The 18605-nt window shown below is 38.7% G+C and overlaps 1 protein-coding gene across 3 annotated transcripts in view; it reads left to right on the top strand.

Annotated features, from left to right (window-relative positions):
• Window positions 1-18605, top strand: part of asic1b (acid-sensing (proton-gated) ion channel 1b) — a 172860-nt gene that overhangs the window by 109907 nt on the left and 44348 nt on the right. Inside the window, exon 1 of one of the 3 annotated variants that reach the window (XM_055050378.1) lies at window positions 12171-12934. The exons of the other annotated variants lie outside the window; for them this stretch is intronic. Coding sequence (XP_054906353.1) covers window positions 12317-12934 — 618 coding nt within the window. The 5' untranslated portion in view covers window positions 12171-12316. Of the gene's footprint in view, window positions 1-12170; window positions 12935-18605 lie in introns of those variants that run through there. 3 annotated transcript variants of the gene reach the window in all.

The following is an 18605-nucleotide window of genomic DNA, read 5'->3' as shown; positions in this document are numbered from 1 at the left end:
ATCATTTCAGAACCAGAACGCCTTAGTTGGAGTTCCTGGCGGTGAGAGGCAGGATGCTGTTCTTTTTATCCTTGTTGTTTGCTCGTAATCCCTTGGAAATGGGCTTAATCCTGTCTTTAAAAAACTCATTGATTCCCACTACATGGGAGCCGCAGAGCTCCAGTGACCGCTCTCCATTCAAAGCATCGTGTAGAGGCAGGCCTGCTGCCAGAACTACACAGGGTTTTTTTTTATTTTGGGAAAAAGCAGCTATCATGAGGGGATTAAACTTTATTTGTAGGTTTTTAAGGGAGGGGGAATTAAAGAGAAATAAATACAACAAATGCTACATGAGCTGACATCTGATCAGTGTTAACTATTTTCTTTTACTCTCTTTCTCTTCTGATCTCACACAGTTTCTGTAGATAAACGATTACAGCTCTGTACAAGAGACACTGTGGCATTCAGTCTCATCTCTCTTAATCTAGGCGCTCGATCTGTATGGTTTTTTTTTTACATTTTATTTGAATACCTATGTACTCTTCTCCAGAAAAGGTGCAGCAGTTCTTTGCTTTGATGAGTCCAATCAGTTTTAAACCTGCGGCCTTTTTAAATCAGACAGATACATCATTGCCTCTCTTCAATATCACCCAACTCCTTAAAACAAATGGCTAATTATTTATTAAAGTGGCATAAATGAAAGGATGGAAACTTTCATATCACTCCCAGACTAAGATAAATGACAACTAATGATGTTAAAATGAGAGTAACGGCAGACTTGCTGAAGCAAATTATTTGAAAAAGATGTATGGCAATTGTCCCTTATGGGGCCAACAGCCACTTAGGAGGAGATAATTAGGCTGATAAGAAGGCCTTAATGGTTTCCTACAGGATTCTTCACTGGTCTTAATACCACAGCTGACATAAGTTGTTTCACTGCAGATGACAGGAACGATGTCATCAGAGCTGCTTAGAGAAAGGTTGTGTTCTTTATGTCCTTTCTCTGTGTCCTCTGTAACTTTCGCTCTACCTGGTATGTTTAGGAGAAAGAGACTGACACCTACAGTGGGATTAGTTCAGTTTGCAATTTGAAAATGTTTCAAAGCGGGAGGAAAAAAACTTTCCATGATTATATGTGGCTAAAGTAGCTTTACTTCTGCAGGGTTTCTTGGATGACTCCATCTGTTGAGGTTTGGCTGAAGAACTGGTGTGTGATTGGTAGCAGGATGCAGCTTCAACATTTGTGGTGCTTCTGCAATACAAGTGAAGGGGATTTTTGTGCATAACCGTTATTTTCGCATCTCATTTGAAGCGGGTCGTTTAGCAGCAATATATTTTATGGCCACTAGAGGGAGAAAGACAGACAAACACTGCCATTTTGTACTTTTTGTTTGATATAAATTAATATAATCTCTGACTGAAGTGTGGCAACACTCGCCTGCTGCAAGACTTTTAGGGCACATCTCCTTCAGTTTTGCACATTTGCAGATTGATATCTTTCTCCCTTCTTTGCAAAAAAGTCTCTGCTTTGTTCCTTGGACTTTTGTTCACTAATGTTCTCTAATAAACCTCTGAGTCCTTCACAGGACAGGTGTACTTACACTGAGGTGAATTTACAGGTGGACTCTGTTTCCTAACTATAGGTGCCTTCTGCAGGCAATTGTTTGCCCTGGATTTCATTTAAGGTCATCAAAGAGAAATGGGGTGAATGTAAACGCACTCCACAATTATCAAATTTTTATTTATTTGCATTTCTCCTCCACTTAATTGTTCATTTTTTGCTATCCTGTCACATAAAAAATCTTAATGCATATGAGTGTATTTTATTAAGCCTGTCAATAAATTAGTTATTGACAGGCTTGGATATGGTGGAAAAAAGTTATGATTGACCAGAAGATTCAGAGTTTAAAAAAAAAAAATTATGATTAACCAAGATGGAAATAAAAAAAAAAGCGACTTTGCAATTAAACAGCTCTCGCCGTGGTATGATGTTTGAAGACTGACTCAAGGTTTCAAAATGCTTGATCACTATCGGCGAACGGAGCCCTCAGCGAGCGTTAATCTGAACGCACATCTGGTCTGAAATAGGGCATCATTTGAGCTGGAACAGCGGCAAACCGCTTCTTATGTGAACAAGCTCAAAGCTACAAACAAACCCCACTGAGCTAACGTTAGGAGACAAGGTTTTGATTGAGAGGAGGTTTTTTCTGCTGCTGTGTCTGAGGCGTCAGAGTCTGAAGCTTTTTCCTCAGGGCAACACAAAGGGAGGAGGGATTAGAAGATTCAGCGCTAATAAGCTAATATCCACAGCTGACGCTCTTATATACACCAACAAGGTCTTCTTAAATTACATATGGAGAGAGAATTACTGACACGAGCAGGAAAATGCTTCTTTCTCTTTGGTTCAGGTCAGGTCATGATTGTACAGCCAGGAGTTATTAAAGGCAAAACAGGGAATAAGTCCTTTCCACAATTAGTAACATTTTCTGAACGTACATTCATAATACACCAGAAAAACTGCAAATACGTAGGAAAAGGCTTACAAGAATTTGGGCTAAATTCTGTTGATGATGTAATCAAAGAGTAGAAATTATGTGCATGTAATAATATGCATTAACCTCTTTTTGTTTTTGCTTGGTTTGTGCTGGTGAGGTTTAGGTGTTCAGGTGTTTTAAGGTCTTTTTCTTGAAAAGCATCATCGTATCATCTCACCAGAATCTATATAAATTATTAAATCCATTTCTTACAGTTGTCAAAGATTTCATTATAATCAGTTTTATTTCTCATCCAAAGATAAAAATCTCACCGTACGCAGCTTTATTGCCTGTCTGGAAATACTTTGGTAATTGCATGGCTATTCCAAAAAAAGAGTCCTGAAATCATCATGGCAGATAAAAAACTTGAGTTCTCCCTTCGGGACATTCACCTCCACATCCAATAAAACAAGAGGATGGATTTAGTTTTACGAGAAGGAATCATTTATAAATGTCAGACAGTGGGAGATCATTTATTTCACAAAGCGTCTTTCGTTCATTTCTCCCTGAGCGGCAAATAGGAGCCACAGGGCTCTTCGGGACTGGGAGACTGTTTGCTGTAGCTAGCAGCCATACTCCGAAAGTCATTCATCAGAAGCGTTTCCCCCTCTCCCAGCCTGTCCCCAGCCCAGCTGTCATGATGCTGCCAAGATGAATTAGGTGTGTCACCCTGTGCTTTTCTTGTGCAGGCAGGGATACTTTCATTGTCCCATGGGCGGTAAACATAAATCTGATGCATTCAGCCGCAATATTTATACAGGATGAGCCCAGAATCTTCTTGCAGGTTTATGCATTGATGCGTCGCATCGCAGGACTTCCCTTGGTTGTCTGGTCACAATTATAAAAGGTCAAATAGCATGCAATTCAACATAATTATCTTAACAAAAGCACAAACAAAAGACCAAGAAAACTACAAAAAAACAAAAGAAAAAATACAATTTATTTAGTTTTATTGCCCTGAAGAAATTTCTTGGTGTCTCTAACTCACTGCTGCTAGACATGATGACATGATGGCACGGTAAGATGACTTTCAGTAAAGTGAACTACTTGTAACATTTGCAGGCAATAGTAATCAATAATGCTGAAACTAACTAATTCATTCTTGGGAAAAAAAACTGTACTTGATTCCTTTTATTTCTACTGATGTACATTTTTTATGTGAGCCTATAAGATTTTCATGCTGAAAGTGGATTTCTTACTAAGGCAGATTAATCTTGAATACGATGATGAATTTATAAATATGTTAAACTTGAACAAAAATAATTAGTTTCTTATATTTCTTTCATCCATCCAACTTTTTCAAATTAATTTGCACTTAATTTTAGATTTTGGATGTAATTAATAACAAATTTCATCCAAAGCCACTTTACAAGAAAACCGATCCATTTGTAAAGAACTCTCTAGTCAAACCAATTAAATACAACCCAATTTTAAAAAATAATCACACAGCCCAACCTGGTATCTCAAGATGCTCAACTGTGCATGAAGTCATTGACTTTGCAACAATCCCTCCTCCTCAGTATCAATGTCACTGTCAAGTGTATTTATATGGCTCCTTTAAAAACAGGTTGAAACTGTGCCAAAATGCTTTAGAAGGACACATAACAAATCTAAAATCAGAATAAAATAAAATGACGAAAGGAAAAGAAAACTAAAACATCACAACAGAAAAGTTACTGCATCAGATCTGAAATGAAAGCCAACAAATGATCTAAAGTATTGAAGAGATAAAATGTGTTGAAATGTTTGTTTTCGACTGGAGATATCTTTTAATGTAATACATATTTCCTGTCTGAAAAACAGCTAATTGGAGCTATCACAAATGTCACATTATAATATTCACTTCATCATCGCTGTGGTCACCAATGTCAAAATGGTGCTAAAGGGTGGAAAAGTGTATTTGAGTTTGTAATCTCATAAATAGTCCAAATAGTTGTAGAAAAGCAGCCATTTAACTGACAGAAGTCAACCTAAATTAGCTTTTTGTCAGTCTCAGCCATCTGTTCCTCTTTTAACTGAGCGTCTCGCTGCATCTTTCACATTCTTTCTACACTAGTTTGGCACTTAGCTGATGCAGTATTAAATTTAGCCTCACAGCTTGGCAGTTTGAGAAGCTGTCGTAGAAATGGCCTTTTTGACATATGTCCCTAACAGCAGATTATGTACACAATTATCCTCAAAATTGTCTCTGTAAATCACTAGCTGCTCTTCTGTCAGCCCCTCGCAGCCACTGGACCCTGACTAGTGCTGCTGCATGTGCCTCCAGCCTCTTTCTCCTACTTTTGCACTCTGCTCAGCCTCCTACTCTCCTTCTCTCGCCCCCCCTCCGAATTTTTTCTTTCTTTGTGGACGCTTTGGCGCCAAACATTCCCAGAGGGAGATAGAAAAGACAGCAGCAGTCAAGAGAAGCAGAGGGAATGCAAAGATCACAGAATGAGAAAATGAAGGCGGCAGGTTGGAGGAAAGAACAAAGGAGACTACTTTTAATAAAAGAACATGTGAAGGATAAAGGGAAGATAAAGGAAAGTGCATTATATTTATCCCCTTTGTACACAGGGAGTTGTGATGAAATCACAGGAATAATGGATCAATGTGAGGCAATGATAGAAGTGGGACTAAAAACACAGAGAATGATGCCAGAAGGAAGATCAGGAGGAGAGTTGGTGGAAATGTCCTTCATAGAGAGCAAAGCACCAAATAATAACCTTTGGGCTGGTCAGCTTTATCCAATTCAGGCTTTAAATGACAGCTTGAATAATTGCCTACGGTGTCTGAACACCCAAGTGCTTCTCAGACAAACCTTTTGATATCGGGTTGTTCCAGAAGACATGAGGTAGAGACTTACTTACCCCCTGGTCTCCACCCATATTTTCCACATTCCTTCTCTTATTCTGTTTTCAGATGTATGATAAAAACTCTGTAAAACTCTGTTTGCACAATTTATCCTACCTATAAATAAAATTCAGTGCAACCCAACGTGTTCACAAGCGAGGGAATTAGCAAACAGAGTTCAGCTGGGCTCTGAAGGCTGCAGAGGTTTCTTAGGGTGTTTTCACACCTGATCATAAAATCGGATGATCAGTCTGGGATCAAAATTGCAACATTGTTACATTTTCAGCTGCTGCGGCTCACTTTCTCACTGAACTGTGTCAAATGAACAAACGTGTTCCCCTCCTCACCTGTGGTGTCGCTGCACCAAGAACCGCTTAAGAAAACGTCACAAAAACCTCTAACGAAGACCAGAGCGCCACTTTCTTCTTCACTAAATGTAAACAAAAATGGAGATGCGCCAGATTTCAGTGGTGGTTGGATTTTACTTTTGTCACCATATGTATTCAAACCACACCAGAGATATTACCTTTGGTTAAATGAGACAAAATCAGTCCCTTTTACTCCGGTAGTTGTTCATAATATTGAGATGCTTTTCTTTGGCACGAGGAATCTAATTTGAATTTGTGGGAAGATGGATTGTGCAAAGTACAGAACAAGCCAAGAATAAACGCTTCTATGTCCTCTAAGAGCCTTGAGACAGAGACAGAGAGCCACCATCCAGCAGGACAACCCTAAACATGCTGCCAGATTTATTATGGACTGGTTTTGAGCAAAGCATATTCATCGTATTTTGGCCGTCTTACATTTACTAACTTTTAATCAGGTGCTTGGTTCGTAATGTCCACAATTTCCAGTTGGGGATTGCTGAACTATTTCTGACTCTTAAGTGATTTTGATGTGTTAAAATGGTGTAGTAAAAGTCCAAACCCAAATCCAACTGAGAAAATGTGTCAAATTGATTTTAGAATAATGTTCTCCATCTGAGAATCTGAACCTGGATTGATTTGCGCCAAAGAAAAAGCAAACATTTCTCAAAGCTGGTAGAAATCTCACAAGGTCTCCAGCTGTGAATCAGTGAAAGTTTTGTCAATTTATAAATGCAAACCTCACTTTTTATCATTTTATTCCCAAAAATCTGAAAGTCTTGTATGATTTTTCTTTCCCACTTTTTATTAGATAAGATCTCAATGAAATGCATTAACTGACAAAATGTATAAACAAAAGTTATTTCTTGAATCATAGATTTTTTTCCTCAAAATCCTCATTTTGAACCATGAAATAGTAATTAGTTTGTGCGAGGCTGCAGTGCAAACTGTCATACAATTAGGAAAATATATACTGCAAATGTTTATGCTAATTATTTTATAGTGTAAAAAACATCACAATAACGATATAAAAATGGAACATAGCTGGCATCTTTATTTAATAAAGCTAATAAATAAAAATGCTCCTATTAAGATTGAGCTCATTAAAATGACATTACTTGCATTAGTGTAAGTTTAAAATGCATCACCCTGAATGCCTGAAAAATATTACTGGAGAAAAATGTTACATCGTTTGAAAAAGTAGAAGTATAGCTACATGCTTTATTATATTAAATAATACTGTGGTTTTTTCCCTTTCATTCGCATTTGGAAAAAAAACATCTACATCAAAAAAGTCTGCTATCACCATCATTAAACCCAAAGATTTCGACATGAATATTTTTCAAGCCTTTTGTGCCTCATCTGGGGTTTGAAAGAACGATGTCAGCCTTGAAGAAAGTACATACTGGATCTTAAAGGTGCAGTCCCCTTATGCTGTGCCAAAGTGACTAATAAGGTTTGACTCCAAGTGGAAACATTTAAATAACTCCGCTCGTCAGAGGCTTTTCATTTATCTCCACTCTGCTTTTAAACATTCACTGCTCCGCTGACCCCGCTGATTGAAACTGAAGTCTTTTTTTCCTCATTTAGATTAACTGTCTGGGCAGAAAACCAGCCCTAACACAGCTATGTGCTGATCACTCACTCTCACATTAGCTCCCAGTGATCAAGCAGCTAATACTCTGTGAGGCTTTATGGCCTGCGATGGATACTCACGACATCACTGTTCATGGATACTGACATTTGTGGACATAAAATGATGATGTAATTACACCCTCTTTGGTTTCATTGTAAATTTGTGAAATTGACTCGATCAGCAAAGATTCATCCCAGGTTTCATCAGCAAAATGACCAAAAATACACATATTTGCACTTTTATATGAACGATGAAGAGCTTTGATAAAGTTGTTGCCCTTAAAATCAACTACTTTAGCAGCATGGTTCCTTATAGAAGTTCATGAAACAAGATTTTTGAATTCTCAAAAGCTCAAAAAAGATCTTCATTGCAATTTAATCAGGCCTCTGTATCTCTATGTTCACTTGTTTTCTAATTAAGGCTAAAGCATATTTTAAAAATGCTGTTATTCTTTTATCCAGTGAAAAATTCAGCTCCCCTTTCAGAAGCCAAACAATAGAACAGGATGTTCATTACTGCCACAGCTGCTTTGGTATTAATAAACTAAAGATATGTGCCTAAGGTCCCCTAACAAATATCCGTGCTTGCTTTCATAATAGGTTCATTAGTGCAACTCTTTAACCGCGGATTTTAGAACAGCATTCATTTGTTATTCAGTTGTTGTTGTTGTTACACTTGTTGTGGGATTGTGCTTGTCTGTCAGGCAAGTACATAATTATCCCTTCACCCAGACGGATTAGCTTGTTGCACAGAGCCTCTCCTCCGATATGTCTCTCTCTTGATGAGGTGGCTGGGGAAACAGGGCTGAACAAATGCTGTTAAATGCCACAAGTGTCAGGATCTGTCTCCAATGGATTCTGATGCACCACCCATCACCTCATTTGAGGCACATCACCTCCATCTATAGGCGAGTCAAACCACTCAAAGAAGTTCTGATTGAGCAATAAAAACTAGAACGTGGTCTCAATTTCTTACCGGATTCAGCCAGTCTTCTCTTTATTGCCAGGTGGTAATCTTGAAGCCATGCATGTGATGGCACTGAGATGCAATCAAAGGCCAGTGGTTGAGCACCCATTCTTCATGACAGATTCTCTTATTAAAATAGAAGTGATAACCTCAAAGGAAGACTTTATTATCCTCTAAGGGAGCATTACAAAGGGGGCAGAGACAAACTGGTGCCAGGAGAACAGCAGGCTGCTTCTTGTTCCAACCAGGAAACCTGGAGTTGGTTCTAGCTTCTTTCAGTTGACTGATTTCCTCCTTTACGGTGAGTTGAACGTAGTTTTCCTAATGGACAAAACAATCTGGTCTGGTGTTACATGTATGAACTTATTGTTCCTGTTGAAAAAGGCAGAAACACTGTTTTAAATTGGAACTATTAGCCTGTTTTCACTCGATTAAGCTTTTTTTTTTTTACCACTACATACTGCAAAATAATTAATGAAAGTATGAGTGATCTGTGCTTGTCTCATCTCAGGTCAATATCAGTATTGAGCAATACTCAAAACTGCAATATCGTTATCGCATTGGAATGGAAAAAGTTCAATTCCGGCGCCCAGTAACTCAGTAAAACAAACTGATGCTTTCAATTTGTTTTAGAAGTCAGAACTTCTTTAAAGTTGATAACAAGTGTGATTTTAATATTGTTGTGATCAATAAGACCGTAACCATGTGCTTCCTTCCATTCTAACTCAATGAGCCACAGGATTTTCACAAATTAGGGTTGTGCAATGCATTGTGTCCCAATCCATTAAAATGATTTAACTGTTAGATTTGCAAAAGAAACTGTTGTTTTCTGCAACTTTAACAACTTTATAAATATGCGATAGAAACGTCTATTGATCTTGGAAATTCTAACATTCATGTCCAAACACAGTCAAGCATAAAATATTGTAGTTCAAAATTAATTTAGGCTCTGAAATACACAGCTACTCATATAACAAACTCTCCTTTGGACTTTGTAAATCAAATCACCTTCATCTCAAATTTCGAGAGATAAAGGTCCACATGTGCCTCAGCTTTCTACAAATAAACACATCCAGTCATCTCCTGTAATCAGCATCACTTTCTGTGGTCAAGTCGCCGCCCTCCGCCCATCCGTTACTGACCTTGGAGCCAAAATAGACTCCTAACTCTGCCAGATCTCCTTCCATTACCTTTCTAACTTCTCCCTACCAGATGCAGAAAAAGTGATCCCCACCTCTGTCGTCCTCTATGTCGGACTATTGTAACTATTGTGAACCCATTTAGTGGCCTGTCTCCAGCGGTCACTGGGCAAAAGGTTCATCACAAACATGTTAACAATTTGAAAACATCTCAAAATATTGATCCTGACTTCATGTCTGCCATTTAGAAAAAAGGTTAAAGATTTTCAAATCATTGGAATTCATTAAAGAATTGTCTTCATTTGCATGCTGGTGTAATGCAAATAGCAAAAAATAAACAAACTCTGCAAACGTTCATTAAAGTTTTCATTTTGAGTCGAGAAAAGGTGCACATACATGAACATAAGATGTGTCTGTCTTGGAATTGCACGTAATTATTGGGTGTCACATCAATCTGTCTGTTAAATGTATCAGAAAGTAGAGAGACATAGAAAAGGGATTTTTCTGCTTTGCCCTTCAAGGTTTAGACACTTAAATTATGATAATTGAGCAAATTTATAATTATCTCAGAACATGAATTTGATATTACTTTTGCAGGCCTGAGCTAGTTGACTGTCGTTTGCTTGACTTACATGAACAAATACCCAGTTTTCCACTTTTACTTGATCAGTACTTTTTGAATGCCTTGCCTGTCATTGTCTTTACCTATTTCAGCAATTCTCCACATTTCAGAATAAAGTGACAAGATGTGAAACATTGATTTTCTAAGTGCTCCTCTGCCGTCTTCTCTTCCTCCTCATTCATGTTCAGTTCTTTTTTTCTCCGTCATGCACGACGCAATAAAACCACACTCTCAGCTTCAGAGGTGGAGCAGACACTTTGCACAGCAGCTCTCACTCTTGAATCTCTGTGTGTGTTGCTGACCAACCAAGCGTGAGCTACAGCTTGACCAAAAACCCCAAGAGGGAGATTGTTTTTGCAGACGCTTTGTCAATGGCTGAAAGACCTGGCAAAAGCTCCACCCTCGATAAAACCAAACCTGGGCGTAACGGAGTCAAAAACACCCACCATGCAATCAATTAAAGAGGCGCTTTAGCGTATTTAGACTTCATCCTTCAAAGATGCATCACAGGACTTTCATTAACTTCCAAGTAGCATCCTGACCTTTCTGTTTTCCTTCTGATGTTACATGTTTGACCGAGGCACAGCTGTCAGCTCTGTAATGTCAGCTTTACTTACCCTTCATGCGAGTGTGAGCGATGCAGGATAATGAGTAATGTAACTGGTGTCGCTCTCATGTTGCAGACAACATCCCCTCTACTATTAACCTTTGTAATGTAAGTGTTAAACACTGAATGAGAAACTGTGAAGCTTGCAGGAGTTAGGGCGCATGTGTCCCCAAAGCTATTTATGTGTGCGACGGAGTTGAAAAGGAAGACAAATGATCTGCATTTACCGAGCCCAGAGATTTCAGTCAGCAAGCTTCACTAATCATATTCAGCAGGAATCTATAGGTGCATCTCAGTAAATTAGAAAATCATAAGAAAGGCCATTTATTCAAGTAATTCAATTTAAAAGATGTATAGAGATCTACTCCACACAAATTGATTATTTCAGTTTAATTCTGTTAATCTTCAACATTGCAAAAGGTATTCAATTTTATTAGTCTATTGAAAAGTGTCTGTGTACTGTGTACTATATACAGACCCATTCAATAAATTGGAAAATTATTGAAAGTCCATCTATTTCAGTAACTCTATCAGTGAAACACACATCAATTTGACAAACATCATGATTTCTCTCAATCACGTAGATTTTCTGCTTACGGCTAATGAAAACACAACATTTAAAATTAGAATATAACATCAGACCAATAAAAAATATTTTAATTTTTTTTTTTTTTAATGTCTACTTAAAGGTTGTTATTCCCAAAAGTTACTTGTAAGCTGAGAACGAGACTGATCGGGTCATGACCGTAAACTCAATAATATTTAATAATGTGTGGTAGACAACTGTGTTGACTTTGCACTTGATAAAACACAGTAACAAGTAACTTGGCTCTTCAAATCATCACAACTTCACACGGACCTTAAGCAGCTTGCATACTTTTTCCTTCCACTTAACTTTTCAAGAATATGATTGGATACTCTTTAATCAGCTATTTCCTGGAGAACATATGTGTGAAGAATCCCTTTTTGTCATTCAAATTTCCTGGTAATCCTAATATTGTGGTTTTATAAACTGCAACCCATCTTATAAAATATACATAAACATAAAAAATATCCATCTCTGTGTAATAAATCTATAGTAAATACGAGCTGCATTACTCAACTGACGTTTAGATTATATCCTAATTTATGATACATGTCCGTGAGTGTGTGTGTTTATGTGTGCGTAAAACACACACTGTGTTTGGGGGGAGATGTCAGAAATTGGAAAATTATAATCTCGGAAGCAGGCGGGATGAACGTGCTATGAAATATGATCGTGTGATTTTAACTAAATCTGTCGTCTCTTTGGAATATATCCTCGGAGTTTAACTGCTTGTAATTTAGATGAAATAATCCCCCTGACTCCTGTTGCTGCACATTAGCGCACTAAATCATTCTGACTAACTTCGCTTCCCCCTCCCGGACACGCTCAGGGAGCGCTGCGCGCCTGACAAAATACTCCCCCATCACCGCCTCAAGCTGCTGCTCAGTGCTTGAGAGGACCGAGAGGAGCTGCGTGCGCTTCAGTCTCTCCTCTCTTTAAGAAATCCTCTCACTAACTGCATCCTTCCGAGTGCGCAAAGACGAGTCCTGGCTCGGTCACCCTTACCACGGCGGGACCGATGTTGAATGTGCGCACCGGCGTTTCTCGAAAATGTGCCCGTCCTCTGGATCCAAGCCGAGTCCGGGTTCTCTCACCGAGGCTGGGAAACTCTTCCTGAAACACACAACCCTGCACGGCTTACGGCACATCTTCCTCAGCGGCTCGTACCCACGGAGAGTGGCGTGGCTTCTTGCGTTCTTGGCGGCCGTGGCTCTGTTCTTCGCCTGGTCCTCCAACAGAGTGCGGTACCTGCTCTCTTCGCCCATGTACACCAAGGCGCACATGGTTTACGCCAAGCGGCTGGTTTTCCCCGCCGTCACCATCTGCAACCAGAACCTGCTGCTTCCTCGACGCATGAAGAAGACGGACATATTCACGTCCGGGAGGTGGCTGGGGCTGCTGGAGAAGGAACCTGACTCGCCCAACTTGCAGGTCTCCCCCGCTGCGAAAGAGGCGCTTCTGGCTCTGCTGGGTGACGGCGGAGAGAGCGCGGGCAGCGAGCCGCCGTGGCTGTCGCGGATTTTAGACTTCAAAAACTTCCTTCCTCCTCCTTTGGAGTCCCAGCCGAGTATGAAGGAGCTGCTGGACCGGCTGGGACACCAGCTGGAGGAGATGCTGCTGTACTGTCGGTACCAGGGAGAGCCCTGCGGGCCGCGTAATTTCAGCATTGTGAGTGTTCCCAAAGTCATTTTCCCCCCCTGCTTTAACTTCCTCATCTTCCCAACAGGTTGACCCAGGTTTCGGAGTCTGCTTCGTTTCCTTCACTTCGCCCCTTAGGACCAGATATTCATCATTTGGTTATTCTTAGAATGCCCTTTTGTTTCTTGAATTTTATTTGAAAATACAATCAGCAGAGTCAAGCACAGTCCTGTTGTTTTCGTGATGCGCATCAGTAATTAACTATTTCTGATGAAGAGTCACCTTCCTAAAATAATCAAATCTCAGTGATTTTATTTAGCCTGAAATATCTCAGGTGTTCTCTTTTTATTTATTTATTTATTGGCCAAAATCACTTATGTGATGCCATTATTTTAGAAAGGTATGTAATTATGGTAATCATATATATAACAGTAAAGACTAGTAGCAGTTCGGATTTAATTGATGTTTTTACATTTAGATAGATTTTTATGGTTATTTTTCTCAGTTTTCTGAAACAATAAGGAGATTTTTCTGTTCAAAAATGTTCCAGGGAAATGCATTTTATTTGCAAACGGTTGTCTGTGGTTTAGTGTCAGACTTAAACAGGATCAATCTGTGCTCAAAAGAGACCAATCTGCCTATAATGAAGACTTTTTGATTCATTTAGGAATGCATTGCAACATTCACTGACAGCCTGATAGAGTGCAGTTAGTCAGAGTGCAGCCTCATTGATTCCATTTCATTACTGTGAAAACAATGTAAAGCCAATGTTCTCCCACCTCATCCACCTCATTACAACAACAAACACATTTTTTCCTTGTGAGAATTTCAAGCGTGGCTTTATGTTTTAGAAATCATGTTTTTTCTTCTGATTTGCTGGATTATTTTTTTAGGGGGTGGAAATATATTTAGGCTGAAGTTGCTCCTCTTTTTCTCTTTTTGTCGTCTGACTGAGCTTCAAAGCTGGATCATAAAGTTGTTACAGAGCAGTTTAGAGACACAAAGCAAGCTATCAAAATTCAACACATTTTCTCCTTGGCTAAATATTTAGGGATGCTCCTTGGAGCCCCGGCAACCTGTTTGAGAGATAAACACAGTTCCAGAGTCTGGAATGTTGGTGATATGTGCTGATGCGTGGATAATCAATGATTTCCTTCATGACTTCGAGGAAAGCAAATTAATCTGTTGTCAGGAGCCAAACCAGAGAAGTTGAGTCACTTCTTAGAGGTGAGGGGTTGGAGACGACGCTGAGACTTGTTACTTTCAAAGGGTGGCGGAATATATTGATTTTATATTGCAACCCCATCCCCACGTTGCAGTTTGTCTTTAACACAATGGTCTGCTGACTTCATCAATACATCCTGCCCCGTATTTTATGCGTCTGCCATTTCTTCTTCCTCCGACTTTACCGACACACATCCTTGATTCTCACTTCACTCACGGAGGTTTCAGGCATTGATTTTGGTTGAGAAATCAATCTGAGAACATCCTGTCAGGCACCCTCTGTCTCCCCCTGCTTACCACCACTTATTTATTTATTCAAATGTTTTGGGCATAAGTTGTTGGTATGTAGAGATGATAATACATCCTAAATATTTCGAATTGTATTTTCTAAACCAGCTGATCTTACAGAAGCGGAGTTTCATTTATTTAAAACAGCAACCCAGAAGTTGCTTAAAAAAGTTTGCAAGCAACGCCACAAACATATATTTGTAAAGCCGTTAGCAAGCTGTGAGCTTCGTATTACCAATCTGGCATCTCTTTACACAAACAGAGCAAGCAGAGAAACCTTTTCATGAACTCAGGTCTTCACAGAATCAATTTTTTTTTCTTTCTGGGCTATTTTTGTCCTCTGTTCATTGGTTTCTTCCTACCTTTGTGGGTTTGTGTGGTTCTGGACAGGTGCTGTGCAGTCAGTGTTTTAGATGGTTTTGTACAGAGACAGATGCTTGTCTAGAAAAGAAGCTGATGTGAGCTGTGGCACTGTACCAAGAACAGTTTAGTTTCAAGCAGTTAAGCAAATATGGCCACTTTGTCACTGAAAATGACTTTTTCATTTTACCTCCTGCACTATTTACAACCGCAAATTATGCAAACAATAACTGCTCTTTCAAAGTTGATTATAGTAGAAGATTATTTATATAAATGTCACCAACAGCTCCGTGTTCTCTGAAAACTTTCTAAACTGCGGCGCTTCTAGTCAATGTTATTGTTTTTGCAAATGTTTTATTTTCTCAGTTATTCCTGAAAATGACTTGGATTAAATGTCTAAGGAATAATAACTGTAACCAGGTACAGTTATTGGTTACAGTCATTAGGTAACACTGACAACAGATGAACTGAAACAAAAAGTTTAGCGATAAGCTGAGAAATAATGTCACAAAAATAGACTTGAGACTTGATCTGGACTTGTGGTCTGATACCTGATAGTCTGATAGAATTGAAACATTTGTTACATTTTCTGTTGGTGCGGTTCATTTTCACAAGGCACTATCAAACCAACCAAACCCCTTGAGCAATCCTTTTACTCTCTGACCTGTGGTGGCGCTGCACCAAGAACCACTGAAGGAAATTACTAAGTGAAACATCCTTCTTCACAAAATGTAAAAAATGTTGCGCCAGATCTTAGCAATTGTAGGATTTCTCTTTTGTCATCGGCAAAACACCAGTTCCAATATGTGAACGCCAAGCGGACCACAGAGCTCCAAAAGCAGGAAGTGGACTGCGGTGCTGGGCATTCTGGGTAAATACAATCAAAACAAATGCACCATCAGAATTCACTGAGCTGAAACCTGAGTTTATAGGCGAACTAGAGTTTGTTTTTTTTTGGTCTGCATCAGAGTTTGATCCCCGATTCACTCCACCCCAAATGAACTGAACATTTTAGACTAACGAACGAGACTTTTAACTAAAGCGAACTTAACAAGGCTGGTGTAAATTTACCTTAAATAACAGTTTTAATCTCTTGAAACCTGCCGGTGTGTAAACTGCAGATTGAAATTGCTGCATATGTTTTACTTTGGAAGAGAAATATGATTGTTAGCCAGTAACACTGATGGACTCGGGATGTTAATGGCTTATAACAATCTTTTCATCTTGGCTAATATCCTAACAATGACTACATAATTAATACTTCAAATGAAAACTGTGTTAAATGACTTTTAATCATTTGAGAAACAAAGGTTTCGTTCACACAAATCTGATTTTTTTTCTGCTCATATACAATTCCTTTACCACGTTCCCACAGTCTGAACAGCCCAGTTCTGATCTGATCACACTTCCATACTAAATCAGATTCAATTCAAAGAGACATTTATTTATTTCATCCAACTTTTACATCGATGTGAGACGTGTGGCATAATTACGCTTCAGAAGAAGAAAGACATGATAAATCCAGATGTAAACAGTGGCTGTAGCAATGGCTGACACTATGCCACACCCATGCTCAGCAACTTTAAAACTGATCCATCTATTATTACTGAATAATAGTAACAAGCCTTTAGTAAATACAATTCATTTGTTTTATATTGTATTAATAGATTTGGTGCATTTTTCCTACATGCCGGTGTTTACATCTTCAAAAAAAATAATCATTGTAATTACAAAGGCGTTTATTTTTCCTTGGGATGTGTTTGTTATGGCATTACAGTTCATTTTTGTTACACAAACTAATGTCTCTTGACATCTGGATTAATGAATATTTACATGATACATATGGTCATAATAAATGATGCAGTGAAACAGATGTGTTGGCTTCAAGGTGCAATGTTCTGCTTTTTTCCTCAGTAGGACCTAACAATGACTACATAATGAACAGTCCTAACTGTTGTTAGGACTGTTGTTTTGCAGCAGAGATGTCCAAGGATTGAGTCCCAGCTTCGGCCTTTTCTCATGGGTTCTCTGCAGATCCTCCATGTTTAGCTAATGGGCCACTCTACTGTTCTTGGCTCTGGGTGTTTGCATCTGTAGTTGCTTGACCTTTGTGTTTTCATGTTGACTTTGTGACGGACACTGTTTATACTGTGCATGTTCAGCATCTCGCCCAGTGATAACTGGTGATGACGTGTACATGCGTTAACCATACCATGAACTTGCATAATTGTGAAAAGTTTAAGTGTCGAAGGAAGTCATTAAAGTTTAGCTCCTATGAGAATTAGTGAGACCTTCTTGCAACCTATTTTATTTGCGTTTTCCTTTCTATTTTATGATTCCTTAATGTAATGAGTGATAATGGTCAGAAATTTAAACAGTTTTTATCGTCCCATTTGTCAGAGATGCATTAATCAGTGACGCAGAGATGGAAACTGAACAGTTTTCCCTCGATCAGCAGATCAGTAAGCTTATTTGAAATCACTATCAGCATTATGTAAGGGTCCTACAACTGTCCTATTGTGCAGTAAGACTATATTTTTCTAAACCGTGGTAGAAATATGTATATATTTATACTTTTCTTAAAGTTGTTTTTCTATTGCACTTTGATTCCTAACTATTTGAGGCTCTCTGAGTCAGATTCTGCAGAAAGTTAAAATTGAGTTGTTGGTTTTTTTGTCTTCCAACTGACCAATAATGTAGATTTAATGGGTTACTTTGTGTGACATATGTGGCGAAACCTCTCTCACGCTCAATTGGTGCAGAAGTAGAACTAAGTTGATCAAAATCAAATGTAGAAATCATTCTCTCTATATATACCTGCTAGGTTGGGCGGTGTCAGTGTCTGTATGTTGTAACTTTTTATTACGAGCCTTTACTTATCAGATTAGACCAGATTAAACATCCAACAGGGATATTTTTGAAACACCCTTTGCTGTGCTGCATATACTTTCAACAGTATTAATATATCTGGGTATCATCTCAAATAAGAACAATAAAAGATGTCATAGAATTGATAATATGGGATTTTTGTCAGGAAATAGTCCAATATTATATTGGTGACTCAGGGTTCAGCTGTCGAGGGAATTTAAAAGTTATATTTTTACCTGCAGGACTTTAGGAAATCAGCAACTTTCAGCTCTGCTTCTGCTCATTTTTCTGTGCTTTTATCTGCCGCCTCCACTTCACAACATTACATTTTTAAATCAGAAAATAATATTTCATATTAAATAACTGTTATGTGGGATCAGGACAACAGGGATTAGATGCTTAAAATACACTACACCTGCAGTCTTGTTATGAAACAGTAGTCGTTGCAGCTAAAACAAACTTTACAGAAGCATATCTAATCTGTCCACAGACGATTTTAAGACAACATTTGAATAATACTTTTAAAAGTGATAGCTCTGCTACTTTCAACCTGTAGAATTTAAAACTTTATAGTATTACGTTACTTTTTGCATTGGAATTGATAAATTAAAAATGATGCATGAAGTGTTGTGTTCCTCCTCTAGGAGGATGGGAGTAAAATTCCCCTGTTGTCTTTGCAGCCAGTTATTAAATTGGAGCTTATTATTGAGTTGGAAAATCTTCGCCATCTTTTCTCTCTTGAACACAGCTTTTTGTTCTTTTATTGGGGTTAACTGTGGCTCTGTGGGTAGAGTATTCATCTTGCGATCAGAAGGTTGTAGGTTCGAGTCCAGCTTCCTCCTGCCTCATGTTAGTGTGCAAGGGACTTAACCCCAAATTGCAGCATCAGCGTATAAATGTGTGAGTGCAAATGGGTGAATGTGACTGTAGTGTGAAGTGCTTTGAGTGGTCAAAATGATGT

The sequence above is a fragment of the Poeciliopsis prolifica genome, unplaced genomic scaffold (assembly GCF_027474105.1).
Source record: "Poeciliopsis prolifica strain line A6 unplaced genomic scaffold, Auburn_PproV2 SCAFFOLD030, whole genome shotgun sequence".
Lineage (NCBI taxonomy): Eukaryota > Metazoa > Chordata > Actinopteri > Cyprinodontiformes > Poeciliidae > Poeciliopsis > Poeciliopsis prolifica.
The sequence above is the reverse complement of the archived record's forward strand: the minus strand, read 5'-3'. Positions and strand labels throughout refer to the sequence as shown.